The 19,631-nt window shown below is 40.7% G+C and overlaps 1 protein-coding gene across 1 annotated transcript; it reads left to right on the forward strand.

The window, feature by feature from the left end:
* The first annotated feature begins 1,992 nt into the window (after positions 1–1,992).
* On the forward strand, positions 1,993–12,375 carry RRH (retinal pigment epithelium-derived rhodopsin homolog). Its single transcript, XM_064712284.1, has 7 exons — positions 1,993–2,153; positions 5,565–5,755; positions 7,317–7,416; positions 8,091–8,244; positions 8,607–8,775; positions 10,813–10,991; positions 11,878–12,375. The coding sequence occupies exons 1-7, from the start codon at positions 2,048–2,050 to the stop codon at positions 12,005–12,007; spliced, it is 1,029 nt and encodes a 342-aa protein (XP_064568354.1). The 5' UTR covers positions 1,993–2,047; the 3' UTR covers positions 12,008–12,375.
* The last annotated feature ends 7,256 nt before the right edge of the window (positions 12,376–19,631 follow it).

Raw genomic sequence — 19,631 nt, forward strand, 5'->3', positions numbered from 1 at the left:
TGCTACTGATCTGGGACAGGTGGGAAGGAAAAGCATCACTTTATAAGGTGCCCCTCTGACACCTGTAATGCTATGTTATTGAAGGATAAAAACAGCCTGAGATTTTGGATTTTATCTTCTTATACCAGAAATAATAAGCAATGTGGTAAGACATATTTTATCTGGCTTAGAAGCTGTGGATTATTTTTCTACTTCAATATTTAATTTCCTGTTTTATCTTTTTGACTTTATTTTATGAACTACGGTGTTGCAGAAGAAGAATATTTTTGATGATGTCTGCCTTTAGTTTTTACTTTTCTCTGTCAATTGTAGTTGCAGTAAAATTAGTCAATTTGAGAAGAGACAGAAACAATTGGTAGATAGGAGGGACTGCATGTATTAGAAAGTTGCATTTAAATCAAAAAATATAAAATTTCTTTTGTTAATTGCTACTGTGCATCTGGAATCCTATCTGAGTAAAAATAGTAATGGTTTGCTTTTTTGAGACATTCAACATTGCAAGCTCTGACTTCTGTGGAAGCTGCAAGATCTGAGGTGCTTTTGAGAATCTTGCCAAAGTGTCAGAGGAGGAAAGCAAAGATATCAAATTATTGCCTTGCCAGATTTTTCAGGGCACGACAGTGTTGCACGAGGAAAGTGGCTTCATTGCCAAATGGATCATCTTTCCTTTCAGAGCCCTCCCACCCTGTTCCTGCCTAATCCTCTTCTGACAGGAAAAATACTGTAATAAGACAAACACCCTGAGAGCTGTGACTGTGGGGCATTAAAGGGAACGTTTGCTCGCAGGATTGTGACGCGAGATCGTGTGTAGTAATGATGACTAAATGCTGTGACTGCACAAGACTGTGTAAAAATTTTCTTACCTTTATGTTAAAAAAAGGATGCAGGATGTTTGTTTTGGAGAAGTGAGGAGTGGGAGGGAACACTCAGAGTATTTCACAGGATAGAGAAGCGAGAGCTCTTCAGGTATACTTTCCATGGCATGACTGCATTCTTTGTCACTGCACCCTTATTGCTGCTCAGAAGGCACAGCCCTAGCCTGGGACCTGCTTCACCTACCACATACAACTGAAGAACCACTGGTGCTCATCTTTGTCACTTTTACACCCAGTATGAATACTGACTGAAGGCAAAAACTGTATGACTGAGGGGGAACAGTTGCTTTCTGATGCTCTGTGTAAGTCCTTTGGGCAAGGACTTATGATGGCTATTATTTATGCAGGGTTTTTAAAAGAGTCTTTTCTTTGGTGTGCTGGTACCTCATCATTGGAGGGAAGAAAACATGAGCTTTTGCTGCTCAGATCTTTGAAGAATGTCCAGTTAGATGCTTTGAAAAATTTGCCCAAAGTAAGCTCACATGTATTGTGTTTAGGAGAGGGAGGCATATTCAACAACTTTTCTACAGACCGGGCTATTTTAGAGATGTAGCAGCTGAGTTTTCTGGAAGTCATGCTTCACATAGGAAAATACTGGAATGTATTTTTCTTGTGTCTTTGTCAGAGTTTAAATCAAAGAACCTTGAAGAAGTAAGTCTTTAAAGATTTGAAGGGATGGGCTTTAGAGTAAAGGTATTCTGTTTTTAAGGAAACTGACATTTGTCTCTTCATGCTGTACTGCAGGTTTTTGTGCTTTGCGTGATGATGGGAATTAGTTCCAAGCCAGGCTGATGATTGATTGAACTGAGTCAACTTTTGTTGAGGTTTCCAAAGCATTGCACAAGAGGTTTGAGGGGAAAAAGTTTGGGGGCATGTGACAGTTAATCTCATTAGCAGTAAGAATGAAGTTTAAGCACACTGTTCAAAATTTACTCAGTTCTGTGCTGCTCTTTGTTTTAATTAACAATCTCTTGCATAGATTGGGAGTGTAAACTTCTTTCCACTTTAGTCCAATTAAATCATACTTGGAGGCTGTCAGTGGTGGGGGGAACTCCTCCCTACCCCCCTTCTTTTAATTGTTCAGTGAGTCTGTTGAATAATGAAAGAATTTGCCTGACAAGGTTTTGTAGTGTTTCGTCTTCTTGATGAATTATTTCAGAGGATAGACGACAATGCATTGGAATGACTCATCCAATTCCTCAGAAAGTGACAATGAAGCTCATTCAGCTTTCACACAGACTGAGCACAACATAGTTGCAGCTTACTTAATAACAGCAGGTATGGGCATTGGCAAATTGTTGCATAACTTTTTAAAATAGAACTTGTAGATCTGAATGCTCATTTTGTACAGTAATAGTGATGGTATTTCTTTTTATGTTAGACAGCTGTCTGATGGCTTTTCTCCATGTTTACTGACAAGTTAGCAATCAGCTGCCTGACTGAAATATGCAGAAACATTTGAAGTGTGCAGAATCTAAGTTTTCTGCTCTATATTTGAAGGCAGCATTGTGTCTCAAAAAATACATTTTGTTGATATGTAATTATAGAAGAGAGTGAGAATTAGTTTCTGCCAGCTTGCAAAATAGATAAAAATAGGGCATAGCTGTCACATCTTGCATTTTTCTGTGATGTGCTCTAAGCTATCTTGAGGTTTCTCCTGGGCCACATGTTTGTAGTAATATATGTGTAGTCTGAGCATGTGAGCGGGTGTCTGTTAGGGGGATGTAAGGGGAAGGGTTGGAATGTGACTTAGAGGGAGGGAGCTGGTCATTAATCAGAGAAGAGCAGATTCCAGTTGCAGCTGTATTTTTCACCAATGACACGTGTTGGAAAAGCATGCTGTGAAGCTTTACATCGTGTTTTATCCCTGTGACTGCAGTGGTCTTTGGCTAAACTTGAATGATTATAAAATTGTTCTTATTCTCCCCTTAAAAACTTATTCATTTTATAACCACAGCTTCTTCAGTAGTGCTTTTCTGAAGCAGGGAGTGCCATAGTAATGAAATATCCAGCTAACCAAACCAGAAACCTACTATGTTTAAAAACAGGCCTTCTATACCTTTATTATGGAAAATCAAATCAGTTTACTCTATTCATTGACTGTACCACAAATTTTTCCATGTTGTAGTTAGATTTTAAAATACTTTAAAATTTTAACGTATTTTACATTTATATGAAATGGTATTGCTGATGGTTGCAGTTTATTTAGCATGTATGTCTGAAGTGATGAGTATCAAATTGCTGTGCTGGAAAAGTGGGTATTTTTGGATGCAAAGACAATAATTTATTTAAAGTCTTTGCAGAAACTAATAGAACAGCTAAACAGAGCAGTAGGCTTCTTAAGAAGCTGTAGAGATAAATAATTGCCAAGTATTGGAAGCCTAGATATACCTCTTATATTTTTATTAACATTGATTATGTAGTGTGTAACAAGGTGATATTTTCAGATAGTTTTGACCAGCTGGTCAAACAGTTCGGGATCAAAGCTATCATTGGTGATCATAGGGTATCAATGGAATTAGCCTGAATCAAGCCAGCTCTTCTTTCTTAATCTTGCATGGAAATTAAATGTCATGGGAAAAAAAAAGTTGGATTGCTTTGCAGTTTTAGGTTTCTTTCAATTTTTTTTTTCTAATTATAGTTGGGGAGTCTAATAAATCTTTACTTTCCTAATGAGAAATTATATCTTTTCTTTTGAGAAAAGAAATAATTTTTTCATCTTTTCTTCATCTTTTCTTAATGAGAAATGTTTTTGACAATGAAGTCCACAAAATATTTGAAAGTATGATTGATTGCTTTGCACCAGCCTTACCATAGCAAATTTCACATCTGGAAGATTTAAGCCTTGTTAATGAGCAGAAATGTAAAAATTAGGTTGAAGTCTGGGTGCAGTGTTCATCATTATGCTGCTCTTTAAAAGATTTAAGTGTTTCTCTCTTGTTTTCTGGGAAGCAATTAATTGTTAAGCATTATACTGTCAGTGTATTCATTTTTGTAATGACAGCAGGGACACTCAGGCTGCAGCAAGCTCTGCTGCCTCATGGATGTCTTTCTGCTTATAGTGGTGAATGCTCTGGTATCATTTTAAAATGCTAGCTGGAAAGGTAAATTCCATGTTATACATGTACCTGATTTTTTTTTACTTTGATGCTACTACCCAACATTGACATGTCCCACCCTAAACTGTCCCTAAGCACCATACCTACACATTCCAAGGGATGGCAACTCAACCACTTTCATGGGCAGCCTGTTCCAGTGCTTGATAATCCTTTCAGTGAAGAAATTTTTCCTAATATCCAGAAGTACTCTTCCGTGGTGCAACTTGAGGCCATTTCTCCTCACCCTGTCACTTGTTTCCTGGGAGAAGAGACTGACCATCACCTGGCTTCCCTTCCTTTCAGATGGTTGTAGAGAACAATAAGGTCACCTTGACCCTTCTTTTCTCCAGGCTGAACAACCCCAGCTCCCTCAGCTGCTCCTCATAAGATTTGTGCTCCAGCACTTTGAGCAGCTTCAATGCTCTTTTAATGGGGACTGCTTAACTGCTACCTGGAGAAACTTCCTTCATTTTCTTGACCCGTTCCTCAGGAACAAAGATAATTTCTTGTATCTACATGTTTTTTCTCACTTTGTTCAAGATGGAATCCGTCTTTTGTCTTATATTTTGTTCTTCAAAACAAAATTCTTTTTTTGCTCTATTATTATTTTACTTTAGTGATAATAACATTTTTAATTAATACAGGTTCCCCTTTTTCTTCGCTGTTTTTCACTGCCTCCCCTCTCCCCCCCTTACTTTTAAGGCTGGACTCTGAATTATTAAATTTAAGTGTGTCTATAAGGATCTTTTCTTCACCCTGAGGATACATGTTTACAGTCTTGCTGTATGTCTGATTTCATTATTGGTAGCTGTAATATCTGCTAAAACTTGCCTCATAAGAAGCCTGCATTATTAAACTTGTAATTCTCCTTTGCTCCCTCTCTCCCAAGAGATGACATGCTATCTGTCAACAGGAGAGCTGACAGAACTAGCACTGCATGAGGTTTTTTTACTGTGGTGTTCATTTCAGATCAAATCCTCAGCTCCTTGTTTATTTAAATTTTAGGAGCACATAGGATCAGTGTCATTCCTGAAATGTGTGAGTATATGAATATGATAGATGATGGCATCTGTGGGGCCAAAAGATGTGCAGACCTGCACCTGAGAACAAACATCCTTGGTGGTGTTAAAAGAGAGATAGCTGAGGGGTAATTATGATTTTACCTAATTTGATTTTAAAATTACTGAATCTCAGGGGTTGGTAGGGGCCTTCTTCTAGATCAGGTGCATAAATTGTTTTTACAACTTTTTTCTTTTTACCAGTCACCAACCTGGATTCTTCTTTACCATGGAGGTCAGCACTGTACTTTATGGCCAGAGTGTTTGAAGTGTAATTGTAGATGCATTTGAATTTCTGCTCTGCTTGTTCTCATTGCATCAAAAGTCTTGTTGGCTGAATCTATGTAAAGGTTGCCTAATTGGAAAAGCTTTTTTATCTTTTTCAGGTGTCTATCCTCTTTGCAAACTCGTACTTGACTGAAAATAAATCTCTTATGGGACTTACATATTACAATAGGCTGCATTTTCTTCTGCATGTGTTTTGCTGGCTGGTGTGTACATTTTGTAAAGTTTTCCTTTCTCTGTTTTTACAGGAGTGATAAGCATTCTCAGTAACCTTGTTGTGTTGGGCATCTTTGTTAAATACAAAGAGCTTCGGACAGCGACCAATGCAATTATTATCAACTTGGCTTTTACTGATATTGGTGTTAGTGGCATTGGTTACCCCATGTCTGCGGCCTCAGACCTGCATGGAAGCTGGAAATTTGGATATACTGGATGCCAGGTATTACAATTCAGTTAGAGAGAAAGTTTCAGCACTTAAAAGCAAACTGAGAAATAAGTAATGGCTCTGCCTCGTGTTATTTTAAGGGATGAGGTGGAGATGCAGAATGTGACTCTGGACCTGAATCTGATGTTCTCTGATGTCAGCAATTTCTGGAGATGGTACTTTGTGTGAATTTCCCTTTAAGCTTATATTTACAATCTGAAAACATTAAAGTGTAACCTTATATCTATCAACTAGGCATTTTAAAATAGCTTTAAGAAGGCTTCCAAAACCAAATCCTGAAATGAAGATGGTTGTAGTAGCACAGGCACATTTGATGATTTTGCTGAGAGCTAAAAAACTTTGATAGCGGCTACTTTTGATGGTGAGGTTGACAGATCTTGGTGAGTTCTGCTTGGCAAATTCATGTCCTTTTTGGGTGGGACTAATAGGATATCCAAAGTGAAGGCCTGTAAGGTTTTTGCTCTCCATTAAAGATTTAGCCTACTTTTAAGAGCTGCCTATTTTTAAGAGTAGACTGACTGAAAAACATATACTTCCATAGCAGAGAGATGGTGGCCTTTGCTCACTGTGTATTGTGATTTTAATTTACATAATTGGTAGATTGTTGGGCTTAAGTGCCCATGAATATGAATAGTAATGTCAAGGCATATACTGAAATGTGTCATAAGGCAAGCATTTTGGACATTTATCTAACAGATGCTTATCACAATCTGACATCACTTGCCTCAGTAGACACCACCTTCACAGTCAAAATTCAGTCATTGTTTGGCAGGAAGCCTCACTTTTAACATCTTTGGGTCTGGATTGGCTTGTCGTGTGTTCAGGTTGATGAGAGATCTCACCGATTTGAGAGTTAAGACCACTTGAAGCACAGCTCATGTCAACCTAAACAAAATTATTCCTGTGATCTGAGAAGGCTGAATGCCATCTGTTATAACTGCTGGTGCCATGTGCTCTGGCTCAGGGCTCTGTATTACTGGAGTGCCAGTGGTAACACAGCCCTCCCAGTCATCCTTCCTGGTCAGGCTTCCCATGGGATGACCAGGCAGATGCATTTGGAGCATGTTGGAGTTGCAGCATGTGTTCTGTGCAAAAGATCTGACACACTTAAAAATGGAGCCTGAGGGAGTAAATCAATGGGCCACATCTGTGAAATCATCACAACAGATGAAAGAGTGATAATTCAGAACCTCGTGTTTGCTAAAGCTGTAACTCTTTCTGATGGACCAAATGCTCCTCAGGTTTCCTTAACATATATTGATAACATGAAATAAACCCCTCCAAACTCTGAATCTCAAGATTTACTTATTCAAGGACAGGGTTTCTTTGATTTTGAGACTTTAGGATTTCTAATGTGCACACAAGCAGGTGCTTTTGAAATACTTGCTTTCTCATGAGCCATCTTCAATTGGTCTGCATTGAAATAAGACCTTTAAGACCTTGCTTATGGAAGAGACCTCTTGCTGAATTATGTTGATTCAGTACACAGCTTTGTGCTTGCATCTTTGAAAGGTTTCTCAGAAATTGTTTTCCTGCTTGTTTGTTTTAATTTCAGATCTATGCTGCCTTAAATATCTTTTTTGGGATGGCGAGTATTGGTTTGCTGACTGTTGTTGCTGTTGATCGTTACCTGACCATCTGCAGGCCTGATATAGGTACTGACTTAGGGTCAAACTCAGTCACTGTTGGGAGGAATAAAATTCTGATTTGATTGCATTGTTTTCTCATGAATGACTCCATAGTTACAGCGCTGGGCAGAACTTGAACCTACAGTACCTGGTTAAGTAAGTTACCTAGTTGGCATACTGCTCATTAAAGTAAAAAATTAATCATTAGGCTGTTACTCTGTTTATAAATTGTGTTTTTATGGCCATATTCGGTCTTTAGAGGGCCACATCCATACAGTGAAGCACACAAAAAGCCTCTGACTGTGTCAGGTTTTGACCTCTGTCAAGCAGGTGTGTGCCTCTGTTAACATCCCCTGGGTGTTTTTCTCTCCTCTGTTGCAGCTTTATTGTAACAGTTAATTCCTCCCCTGCAATCTTCCAAGGATGTACTTGAATGCAGTGTTGCATAATAAGCTTTTGGCGTGGGGTTGGGATCAGGTATTGCCTGTATGCTGAGTTGGAATGGGTGATGGTGTTCAAGTGGCTTTAAAGGCTGCAAGGACTGAGATGTGAGGCAGCAGAATGAAACAGGTATTCTACAGTGTTTGGGACTGGAAAGGGTCTTTATTAACTCTTTATGTGCTTGCTGGAAGCCACTTGTCACTCTAGTTTGACACTGGGAAGAAGCAGCAGATGAGAATTGTGTCTGTGCTTGGCTGCAGGAAGAAGAATGACCACCCGTAGCTATGCCACTCTCATCCTTGCTGCCTGGATAAATGCAGTCTTCTGGTCTTCCATGCCTACTGCAGGCTGGGCCAGCTACGCTCCCGATCCCACCGGGGCAACGTGCACAGTAAATTGGAGGAAAAATGATGCGTAAGATTCCCCCTCACGCTTTCTTTTAACTTTGCTGCCTCACTGGAGTCTAAGATTATTTAATTCATTGCTGTAGGAGCATAACTTCTTTCTGAAGTATGAAGTAAAATTTTTAACAAAAATTTAAAACAATAGAAATAACATAGTGCAAGTCTAGCAAAAAACCCCATAGGAGTTGAGATATTCTTCAAGACTTCAATACTTGTACTTTCTAATTAAAAAAAATAGCTAAAGAAAATTTTCCTTATTATTTTAGATCTTGTTGCAAAATGTCATAATCAAATCAAAATGCCAAATTGTTTGGTAGCTTTTCCTGGATGGCTATTTGTAAGTTACTGTGTTTTGTTTTTCTGTCTTATCAGGTCCTTTATTTCCTACACAATGAGTGTAATTGCTGTTAATTTTGTTGTGCCCTTAACAGTCATGTTTTACTGTTATTACAATGTTTCCCGGACAATGAAACAATATGCCAGCAGTAACTGCCTGGAGAGCATTAACATAGATTGGTCTGACCAAGTAGATGTGACAAAGGTAAATGAGTGCATGTTTTCTTTAAGCATGTTCTATGTGCTAAAGTCCTAGTTGCAAAGGGATGATGCAGTCTTTTAAGTATTTCAGTTTCCTACATTCCCCCTTTTCTTTTATTCTAAATATTAGCTGATACTAAGCCTTGGTGAAAACGCTTAGCTTGACTTACCACACAAAATTCTTTATTTTTGGTCTAATACCCTTTCCAGATGAATAGCTGCTTTGAAAGCTGGGAACACTGTGAATTTTCCTTGCCTCTCTCCTCTGTCATTACCTAGAAGTGTACCTCCAAGGTGCCCTAGGAGAACTTTTATTCTGTGTCTGCAGAGTCCTTAGGCTTCCTGCTTGGTTCACAGATGTGTCTGGTCTGAAATGGACTGGTCGACTCTCACTTGAACTTGTGGCCTAGGAATGAGAATGCATTGCCAGCTCCCAAGCTGTGTAATTCCAATCCCTTGTTCTTTTCAGTCTGTTGAGCTTATCTCTTATGTAAGCAGTAGCAAATGTGAGTTATGGCATGTAATGATATGTCCTGCCTGGAAGGTTGACATTCTTTTAATGTATAAAAGTCCTTGAGAAATCTTGAAGTTCACCAGCTCCTTTGATTTTGTGCAAAGATGTGATTTATGGTTGGGCATGATGAAAAAGTGAGAGAGAGTTGGACAGAAGAGTATGTACCTAGGTTTTTGAATTACTTATCAGTGCAAACAGCATTCCTTGGAAAACCTTCTCATTGCTAAGTTCTGAGGAATAGTATTTTTACCTAAAAAGAGTAATTTGAGTGTTTTACTTTTGTGAAGAACTTTCAGAATACTTGAAACTGAGGATTCAGGTAAAAATTTAGACTCATGTTTGTGAAGAAAATGCATTTTTCCTATTTTGCAGTTGAAGACATTGAAGACACTAAGTTATAATAAAAAAAAAAGAGAAAAACTAATACTTTGGAGTTAAACAATATCCTTCTTTAGAACTGGACTAGTATGTACTTTTTGAAAATTGGCCTCCTCTAAGTTTTGTATGCACCAAACTTTTAAATGAAAGGGTTCTTTCTTACATTTTGGTATTGTGTTTACATTTAAATAGGGATCTTCTGTGAGAGTCACTGCTTGTGTATTGATTGTCCTCTAGAGCAGCTCATATAACGTAGCTGTTCATTTCTTATTTCTCATTTTGTTCATCTCTGAAAGACTAACTAGTGATGTAGGTGAGCAGCCCTGGGGTGTGTATGCAGCCCTGCAGATCTGATTGGTTTTCTAGTGGTTTGCTTTGTCCTCTTGATTCATTTGAGGTTTCCATTCCAGTTTCCACTGCTGATTCATGTCCCTGACAAAATCCAGAAAAGTCTGTCTCAGCTGATGACCTCTCCTACCCTCTGTTACCCCCAGCTTGTCACTGTCCAGGTCTGGCTGTGGCATGGCATGTCCTGGGGCCTGAGCCCCAAGCTGCCCAGGTTGTCCTGTCTGCAGGCAGGCAGAGAAGACATGACAGCTCAGATACCCCCTCTGAATCATTCTTGAACATGTCTATAATGCTTCATTAAACCAAACAGAGACTTCTGGGTTCCTCAACCATATGTCATAGAACATTTGGTTTCTTTTATTTAATGGTACCATAATTAAGCCTTATGAAACATTTTTTTAACAGCCAAATAAAATATTTGGCTTAAATTTTCATCTCTGCTCATATTTATTGTTTGCAATAGCATCCCACAGTGACTTGTTATGGAGGTCATAATTCATGTGTGAAGTCCTCTCTGGTAATTTAAACTGCTGATGGGCAGATTCAACATAATGAGTAGTGCTGATTTTGAAGGAATATTGTATGTAATGAAATGCAACATGCAGTGAGGTGTGCTATTAAATCCCCAAAGCAAGATTTCAGTGTAAACTGTCAGAATGTGTCAGGCATGCTTGTTTATATATTGTTTAATTCAGGATAGCTCTGTTTTCATCTAGGTGTATGTGCTTTTGTTATGAGGTTTTGCTGTGAGATCTTAATCTTGAGATAATATTGGTTCCATCTGTTCCTCTCGTTTTACAGATGTCTGTTGTGATGATTATAATGTTCTTGGTGGCATGGTCTCCATATTCTATTGTGTGTTTGTGGTCTTCCTTTGGAGACCCAAAGAAAATTTCTCCTGCAATGGCCATCATAGCTCCTCTCTTTGCAAAATCTTCCACATTCTATAACCCCTGCATTTATGTCATTGCAAACAAAAAGTAAGTTTTCTGAAATATGTCTATTTCATGATTTTAGCATATCATCTGAGTATAGAAGGATCACCTGTAAAACATGGCAAGCTGATTAGTGAAGAGCAAAGGGTATGGCACTGTTAATTTACTGAAGATGACCTTTTGTAAGCCTAAAGTAAATTGTTATCATCATCATCGCAACATCCTGAACTGATACATATTTTTGAGAACATACTAACATAGCTTTTGAAAGTCCCACTTGTGTTTTCTCAAGGGGATTCAGTACAGAATTTATGTTGCATCAGTAGTAAACTGGTTTTATTGACTGTGGCCAAAGTGTGTGGTCTTAGTGACATGTAACTGGTGTAGATTTTCGTGTTTGATTTGGGATGTATCATATTCCAATGGATTAGGATGGATTGACCCTTTTCATTAAAGTAAATAGGTTAAGCCTATTCTGATTTGAGCAAGCATAACAGATGCTCTAATCAAGCCAGTGCCTCTGACTGAGGACTGTGTTTTGCAAAGAGGCATTCTTTCCATCTCTGCTACCAACCTTCAAGCAGAGCCTGTGATCTCTGCCTAGGTGCACATACCTGCTGAGTCAATAGAAAAACATCTGTGGCTTTTTCCCATTCTGTGAGTTCATCTTTGTTATGGCTGTATGCTCTCCTAGGATAAACAAAAGCTGCTGTGATCCCTATTTAAGAAATGAAATTAGCTTTACACTCCTGTACCTGGAAGTGTAAAAGACTCAGGTCCTTTTGAATTCCAAATACATGTTTTTTTGTTAACTCCATTCTACTAAAATTGAGAACTATTGTAACAGTTAAGACCATCTTACTAATTTTTTCCCGTCTCTTTGGTTCTCCAGCTAATGATCTTTCTGTTTCCCCTTTTTTGCCCTTGGCAGGTTTCGGAGGGCGATCCTGGCAATGGTGCGCTGTCAGACAAGGCAAGAGATAACCATAAACAATGCTTTGCCCATGAGTGTGTCTCAAAGTGCACTGACATCGCAGAACTCCAGTCATTTGCCTGCATAAGTTACATGGAAAGGAGTGAAATCTGGGTTCAAGTTAATTCATCTTTTGGACAATTTCTTTTTGAATAATAATCTTTCCTAGCTAGCTGGTTTGTGTTAGTCACAGTAATCTTTTTAGAGAAGCTAAGGAGACAAAACCTGCCAAGACTAGTTTTTGAGAGTGAGGTTTATTGGTCCAATATGTCTGTCCCAAACAAAAAGGGTAACAAAGTGGCCACTGTGACTCTTGCAGAGCTAGACAAGGTGACAGAGGGGCCAGGAAAGACAGAACTGTGAAGTTCTTAGGTTCAATAGCCCCAGATTTTTCTCATGTATTAATTCCTTTCATGAGATACTTTCCAACAGCTTCCCTTGAAAGTTTTTCAGATTTCAAATATTCTGAGTACTCCCTATGGCTATATGACTTGGTATGTGTCCATACCAATTGTCCATGTTGATATGCTTTGCAAAGTTCTGTTTCTGTGAAGATGTTAGGGTGTCAAAATATCTACACTGACCCCATAGAATCTTCTTTTTGGTTTTAGGGTTTTGAAGGAATTTCAGCATATTTAAAGTATTTTTAAAAATTTGACTGGTAGAACCAAATTAATTTGTAGTAAGGACAGCTTTTGTTTTGTAAGTAGCATGTTTCTTTCTAGTGCTTGTGACTGCACAGCAAATCCTGAAAATGTGTCAAAATGTACCCTAAAGCTTCTCACTTGGGTGGTGCATAAAACTGAGTAAATATTTATGGTAATTTTTCATAAATCAGTCTTATGTTTATGTAGGTCTGATGTTTGATTTTCAAGAAATACCTTTGAGACAGAATATCCATCCTGAACTAGGTAAAGTGTCTAGGAGAGGTAAAGGGTCTGTGGAGCTAAAGCTGAAGGAGAGGCCGCGTTCCAGAGACAGCGAGGAGACAGAGAAAGAAAAACAGAAAAACCACGAGGTCAATCTGCCCCCGACCTAGGAATTCCTCCGATAAAGAAGAATTAGTGCTAAGTGTCATGCAAGATGAATATGTATGAACTTATTGTGAAACTGTATGCATATGCATTTGGAAGGGGGATAAAAGGAGGTCTGAAATCTTCAGGGGTACGCATGCCCTTTTGGGGAGTCTTGCGTCCGGCGCGCGTCGTAATAAAGCATACCGGGCTTTACAACTTTTACAAGTTGTGAGGTTTCTTCTTTTCTCCGCAAAACATTTTGGCGAGCCAAGGCAGGAGTTCTCTGTCCCCGCGGGGGCAGGGGGATAGACGGACCTCCAAGGCGCGCCCCAGGATTTTTTCCTGGTGGGGCTCCGCTTGTCTCAACTTGCCACCTGCGAGGACAGACAACGACCCGCTGGCCTGCGGAAGAGAATACGGTATGTATGGGGCCCCAGGGGGGGAAGAACAAGGAAAGAACAAGGGAATTAACGACCCAGAGACGTCTGGGATCAGCCGATAGAGCGGCTGTATTAGAGACGGGGTTCGTTCCATCGTCCTGATAGAGCAGGACTGCCAGCGGCTCCGGGTAAGCTAGCTGCAGCTGATAGAGCGGCTGTATTAGAGACGGGGTTCGTCGCCTCGTCGTCCTGATAGAGCAGGACTGCCAGCGGCTCCGGGAGTAAGCCGGGTGAACCCGTGTATGCGTGTATTAGAATTCAGATTCTGATAGGGCAGAGCTGAATTCGCGTATGTTTCTTCTGTTTGTGCGTGTGTGAGTGGTGTCCGGACACTGTGTTGCTGTATGGTTAATGTGTGTGGCCAGTGCACTGTGTTTGTGATCGTGCAGGTGATATGTGTATGGTGTATAAAAGAGAGTAAATCTACAGTGCCCTACAGTGCGGGGATGGGTCAGTACTCCCCTTGTTTGAAGCAGCCGAGTGAGGCCAGAGGCGCCGGCTGCAGCAGGCTGCGGGGCAAGGAGAGAAGTGCCTGCGGAGAAGTGAGTGGAGGAATGTCAGTGATGGTATTTATCGTGTTTGAATGTAGTGATTTGTGTAGATTTGGTACATTTTAACCGTGAGTATGAGCTCAGAGAGTTCCTTTGCCTTGGATGTTTGGACTTGATCTCTAGACTGTGTGCTGTTATTTTGATTGTGTCCAGGAAAATTGATTTGAGTAAATGCCGAATTATGGTGTGCTGTGTTGTGTTGAGAAAAGTGAGCACTTTGAGAAATAAGCCCTTTCCCAGTGATTTTGTGTGGTGATTTTTTTCCGCTGCATTGTGGTAATTTGATTCTCAGATTGTATAGTGGTGTTTGTGGAGATTTTAAGATTTTGTTGCAACAAGAGTAGCATTTTACATAGGAGAACTATAGTACGGTGATTTATGTTTAACTTCGATAAAGCGAGTTAAAGGAATTCCAAGAATTCTCCCCCTCATAGTAATTCAAGCCATGGCTCTAGTGAATTTGAGATAAGGGGGAGGGGGGAGTGAGTGCGTGTGTCTGTGTCTGCAGGTATATCAGAGTTTTGGCTGTGACTAGCACAGCCCTTTTGCAAAGCAGCAAAACAAGTGTAAGTAGACACAGTGCCTTAATTAGATTGTGCAAGAAGAGAACTAGAAAAGACTGATATTTTGTAAAACAGAGTTTATATAGAAGAGGTGAATGAGATGAATTAGTTAATGAGACTTATGAGATTTATGAGACTTCAGTTGGTACTGCAGTAAGTCTTTACTGGAAACAATCTGCTGTAGGGATTTAAAGTTCTCTGTAACAAACAGAATAGCCTCCCTTTGTGAGCAATTTCGGGGAGCCTTTGGTACATCAAGAGGCTAGCAGGCTGTGTGAGGTGACAGTGGCTGCGCCCTGGGCACAGGGACAGCTCTGGCTGCCCTGTCTCCCCAGGGAACACGGGAATGGCCTGTGGGCAAAAGCTGGATGTGCAGGTATTATTGCAGTGCGGTGTTTATGAGAAACACTGGTATTGCTGTTTTGCTGTTCCAATAAGTGTCAGGGTACACGCCCCGAGTGTAAATTAAAAGTTTCTGGTCAAGCGGATTCAGAACCTAAGGTCTTAGAGCTTGTGTGTAGGAATCACATCTGATACCTGCCACCTGGAGCTGTGTGTATAGGAGGAAAACTGAGAAACTACTGTGAAAGTCTGTAAAAAAGTTTGAATAGAAGCAGGATAAGGCAAGGAGAAATAAATAATAAGAACTGACCAGAGCAAACAGGTTCCTAAATTAGCCCCTTTTGGGAGGGGCTCATTGGGAAGAGGTTGCCAGTAAGAGCAGCTCAGAAATAAAAAGATTTATAGTGCTTCATTGCTGTTAGTACTGTTTTATAACAGGAAGATAAATGGGATAGTTTTTGTATGCTGAAATGTCTTTTGTTTTAAGAAATCACCCAGAATGACAAAGAGACTGTGAGATCAGACTGCTCTCTGGTCTTGGCCCCTGAAAAGGAAAACAAGGCAAAGAGAAAGCAAATCAAACATGTTGTTCAGCATGCAGCATAAGATAGCAACGTATGAAATCAGGCAAAGATTATCACGCTGAAATGCGAAGCAATCACAGTTCGCAAAATGAGTACATATGATTTGTAAAGGCTTCCTCCCAAGGTAAGGGAGGAGGGGTAAAAGTAACCTTCCCAAAAGGGAAGAATTTTTGTCAGCACAAGGGTCATGTGTTCAGTTTTAAATAAAGCTTTAGTACCTGTGGAGAATGTTTATGTTGTAGTGTGGGGAATGAACAACTGGCCAGTCTGAAAAGGCATACTTTTGCAAACCTTTAAAGTAACATGTGTACTATGTGTACCTAAAAGCTTTTGTACAATTCGCTCAATTTGCTAAACATTCTCAAATGAGAAAAGTTACTCTGGAGGCAAATAATATAAAGATGTTAGGCTTAATATTAACAGACACTGAAATTAAGAAAGACATTAGTAAGGAGATATTAGAATAAGTAAATAAGTGTTTTCAAGGGTATGGGCCTCTGCTGCACCAGGAGAGTGAAAGATGCTCCCCCATGGGATGCTCCCCCATCAAGCTTAATGAAAGAACACAACCAGTGAGAACTGAGTAGTACCCTCAAAAGGAAGGTAAGGAAGGAATCAGTCCAATAACTGGTAGTACTGGATTAAGGGCTGTCAATAAGATAACACAGAATTTGTACCCTGTGGTAGCAAATCCATAGACCTTACTAACTTGTTTAACACCTGAGCTAACCTGGTTCACTGTTTTAGGTCTAAGAGATGCCTTCTTTTGCCTCCCTATCCATGAAGCCAGCCAGAACATTTTTGCATTCAAACACAAGCTCACACAGTCTATGTGCCTGAAGGCTTCAAAATTCTCCACTCCGATTGGAGAACAGCTTGCAAGGACCCAGAGTCCCAGGAAGCTCCACAAGAGGAAAGGAGGCTGTTGCAGTACGTGGATGATCTTCTAGTAGCCACTCGGACGAGGGAAGCAAGAGAAGCCTGGACGGTAAGCCTTTTGAATTTCCTAGGACTCCAAGGATGCAGAGTCTCAAAGAAAAAGGCACAGGTAGTGAAACAGAAGGTAATCTACCTGGAGTAAGAAGTGAGTGCTGAGCAGCAGACTTTAAGGCAGGGAAGCCCTATGCCAAACCCTGAACCCCAGACAACGAAAGAACTCCAAACCTTCTTAGGCATGGCAGTGTAGTGCCAGCTGTGGGTTCATAATTGTGGACTGTTCTCCAGACCCCTCTATGCTCTTATTGCCAATGGGAACTGAGATCTCCAGTGGACAAGAGACACCACACGGGCCTTTCTCCAGCTAGAGAGTCCCCTCATGTCGGCTCCAGCTTTGAAACTTCCAGATGTAAGTAAAGCATTCTTTCTATTTTTCCATGCAAGGAATTGCTCTGGGAATATTGGCTCAGGACTTGGGTCCATACTGAAGGGCAGCTGCTTACTTCTCTAAGCAACTAGATGCAACAGCCAAAGGATGGCCAGGTTGCCTCAGAGCTGTAGCAGCAGTTGTGCTGAACATTCAAGAGGCACACAAGTTTATCCTGGGACAAAAATGACTGTGCTAGTGTCCCACACAGTGTCTGTAGTACTGGAAGTAAAGGGTGGCCACTGGCTTTTCACCAGAGAGGTTTCTGAAATACCAGGCCATCATGGTAGAGCAAGATGATGGAGAGATAGTGGTGACTAATATTGTCAACCCAGCTTCTTTTCTCAGTGGAATCAAGGAGAAGCAGTACACCATGATTGCCTAGAGACCACTGAAGCTACGTACTCCAGCCGCCCAGACTTAAAGGACTCCTCCGGACGATGCAGAGACCTGGTTCACTGACAAGAAAGCGACATTGCAAAGTTCACAGTGACTACCTGCAGAGAGGTAATAGAGTGTGGACCCTTACCAACAGGTACCTCTGCACAGGATGCTGAGATAAATGCATGGACCCATGCCTTAGAAACAGCAAAAGGCATTCAGAGTTGTGCATGCACAGGGAGCCATCTGGAAGGAGAGGGGACTGCTGACCTCACAGGAAAAGAAGAGACAATCCAGCTGCTGGAAGCAGTTCGGCTACCTGAAAAGGCATATTAAGGCACACCAGACAGTGAGCTTAAAATTGGAGGAAAGAAATGAGCTGGCGGATGGAGAGGCAAAGAAAGCAGCAAAGGGTGAGGTACAGATTTTCCTCGAAGGTAAGCCATAATACAATAATACTAATCAAAAGAGACGTACAACTGCAAGGGGTGGGCTACCATTGAAAGAGAGCTAGTAATCCCCTCCCATTTTCGTGGTTACTAGTGAAGGAAGGGCACTAGAAAACACACTAGGGCCTAATTACTTAAAGCCTTTTATAGAGTGTGGCTCCTTTCTCAAAATGACCGAGGCTGCGAGTGATACAGAGTGCACTGGAATGAAGTGTTGACTTTGAAGTAGTAATTCCCACAGGCTTTCTAGAACACACATCTGATTGAAAGGACTGTTGTATCATTGTCAGGAATCTATATGCCACTATCACTCAGGTGAGCTGATAATGTGATCCTTGCCTCCAGACTAACCTCAAAATACCCCCGGGCCAAAACTTGGTCAGACTGGGAGAGGCCATGGGCCTGTATAGCAGTGGCAAATCAACTTTTCAGAACTCCCAAGGAAAGGGGGTATCAGTATTTACTGGTATTAATAGATACATTTTCAGGGTGGCCAGAAACATTCCCCACCAGAACTGTCAAAGCTCAAGAGGTGACCAGATCATTTTTACAAGAGATAATACCACGCTTCAGAGTTCCAGCCACAATATCCTCAGATAAAGAATCACCTTTCATTTCCAAAATAGTGCAACAGATTAGTAGCCATCTGGGCATAGATTAAGAACTTCACACCCCATACTGCCCCAATCAAGCGGCCAGGGGGAGAGAATGAATCATTTGATTAAGCAGCAAATCGTAAGACTGGGGCAAGAAGCTCTTCCACTAGCACTATTGCAAATTCAAACTAAACCTTTTGAGCTAAAGGAATGCTGAATCCTTTTGGAATGCCTTATAGAAGACAATAGAATACAAGGGGAATGTCCAGAATGTCCACTTACATGGTGGCATTAAGCAAACAGCTCAGAGTAATTGAGAAACTTGTGGCTGGAACTCGGAGCAGGGAGTTGGATAGCCTGGGGTTGATGTATATGTTAAGTCTCTTACAGAGAAGACTTCGGAACCACAGTGGGAGAGACCACTGCAAGTACCTCTCACCACCTTCACTGCAATCAAAATCAAGGAGCAGAATGCTGGATCCATCACTCTCGGGTGAAGAAGGCCCAGAAGCCCCTTCAGGAGTGACACCAGGAGACAATGAACTGAGACTAAAACTTATTCGGGCAAAATGAGTATATTGCGGTCGGGAGTAGCTCATACTTTAGTGTACAGAATTGTTTTGTATGGAATTATAACTGAAGTTTTAGAACTAGAGAGTACCTCTACCCAAAGCAATGCTGAATGGCCTTGGTCCCTGGCATTTAATCAGTATACTGGATCCATAGGAAAACCTTTTGAGATAAAGAAGGTTTATATTAAACATATCTACTGTAGTAATCCACGAGAATCAAGTATGTGAGCAGTAAAAATAGCAAGAACAGGAGCTGTAAACACTTCAAGGAATCTGAAGAGAAGAAATCAAAGTAAAGTGCTTAGTCATCAATAGGATGGCTTATGAGAGACCAGATGTAATTAGTGTCTGAACCTCCCCTGGTGTATATGAGCACCAGGAAGTCTGTGATGACCTAAGTGAATCAGACTGTTGGTGTAATTTCACCCTGACACAGCCTGTAGAAGTGACCTGCCTTTGAGCTCAAGTTACTGTCAGATTTTCATTTGAATTCAAAGTGGACACTGCACTTTTTACCACAGCGGGGCCTTATAAGGTGATTTTCCTTATTTATAGCTATCCCTTTTCCTACTGAGATTTGGATCAGTGATTGTCCCAGTCTGAGGTGGTTGGATTCTGCTTAAAAGAGGTAGAGAGAGAGAGACCCCCTCAGAGCTCAGCAGCAGGCTGTAGGATTTTGAGCATCACTTTTGTGCTGAGTGTTTCAAATAGCAGAAACCTGATCCCAGTTTCTTCTGAGGCACTGCAATGAATTTAGGCTTTTCTCTCAAGATTTCCCCTCCATTATCTTCTGCCCTGAACACAGTCCACAGCTTGATCTTAGCTAAGGGCAAGGTGGGTGACCAGGAGAGACAT

The sequence above is a fragment of the Zonotrichia leucophrys genome, chromosome 4 (assembly GCF_028769735.1).
Source record: "Zonotrichia leucophrys gambelii isolate GWCS_2022_RI chromosome 4, RI_Zleu_2.0, whole genome shotgun sequence".
In the NCBI taxonomy this organism is placed as follows: domain Eukaryota; kingdom Metazoa; phylum Chordata; class Aves; order Passeriformes; family Passerellidae; genus Zonotrichia; species Zonotrichia leucophrys.

Bases quoted from the DNA above. Each gene is read 5' to 3' on its own strand.
- RRH (XM_064712284.1), top strand. From the start codon at position 2,048: ATGCATTGGAATGACTCATCCAATTCCTCAGAAAGTGACAATGAAGCT. The intron at 2,154-5,564 runs GTATGGGCATTG...CTGTTTTTACAG, and splicing joins AGCTTACTTAATAACAGCAG to GAGTGATAAGCATTCTCAGT. The intron at 8,245-8,606 runs GTAAGATTCCCC...CTGTCTTATCAG, and splicing joins AATTGGAGGAAAAATGATGC to GTCCTTTATTTCCTACACAA.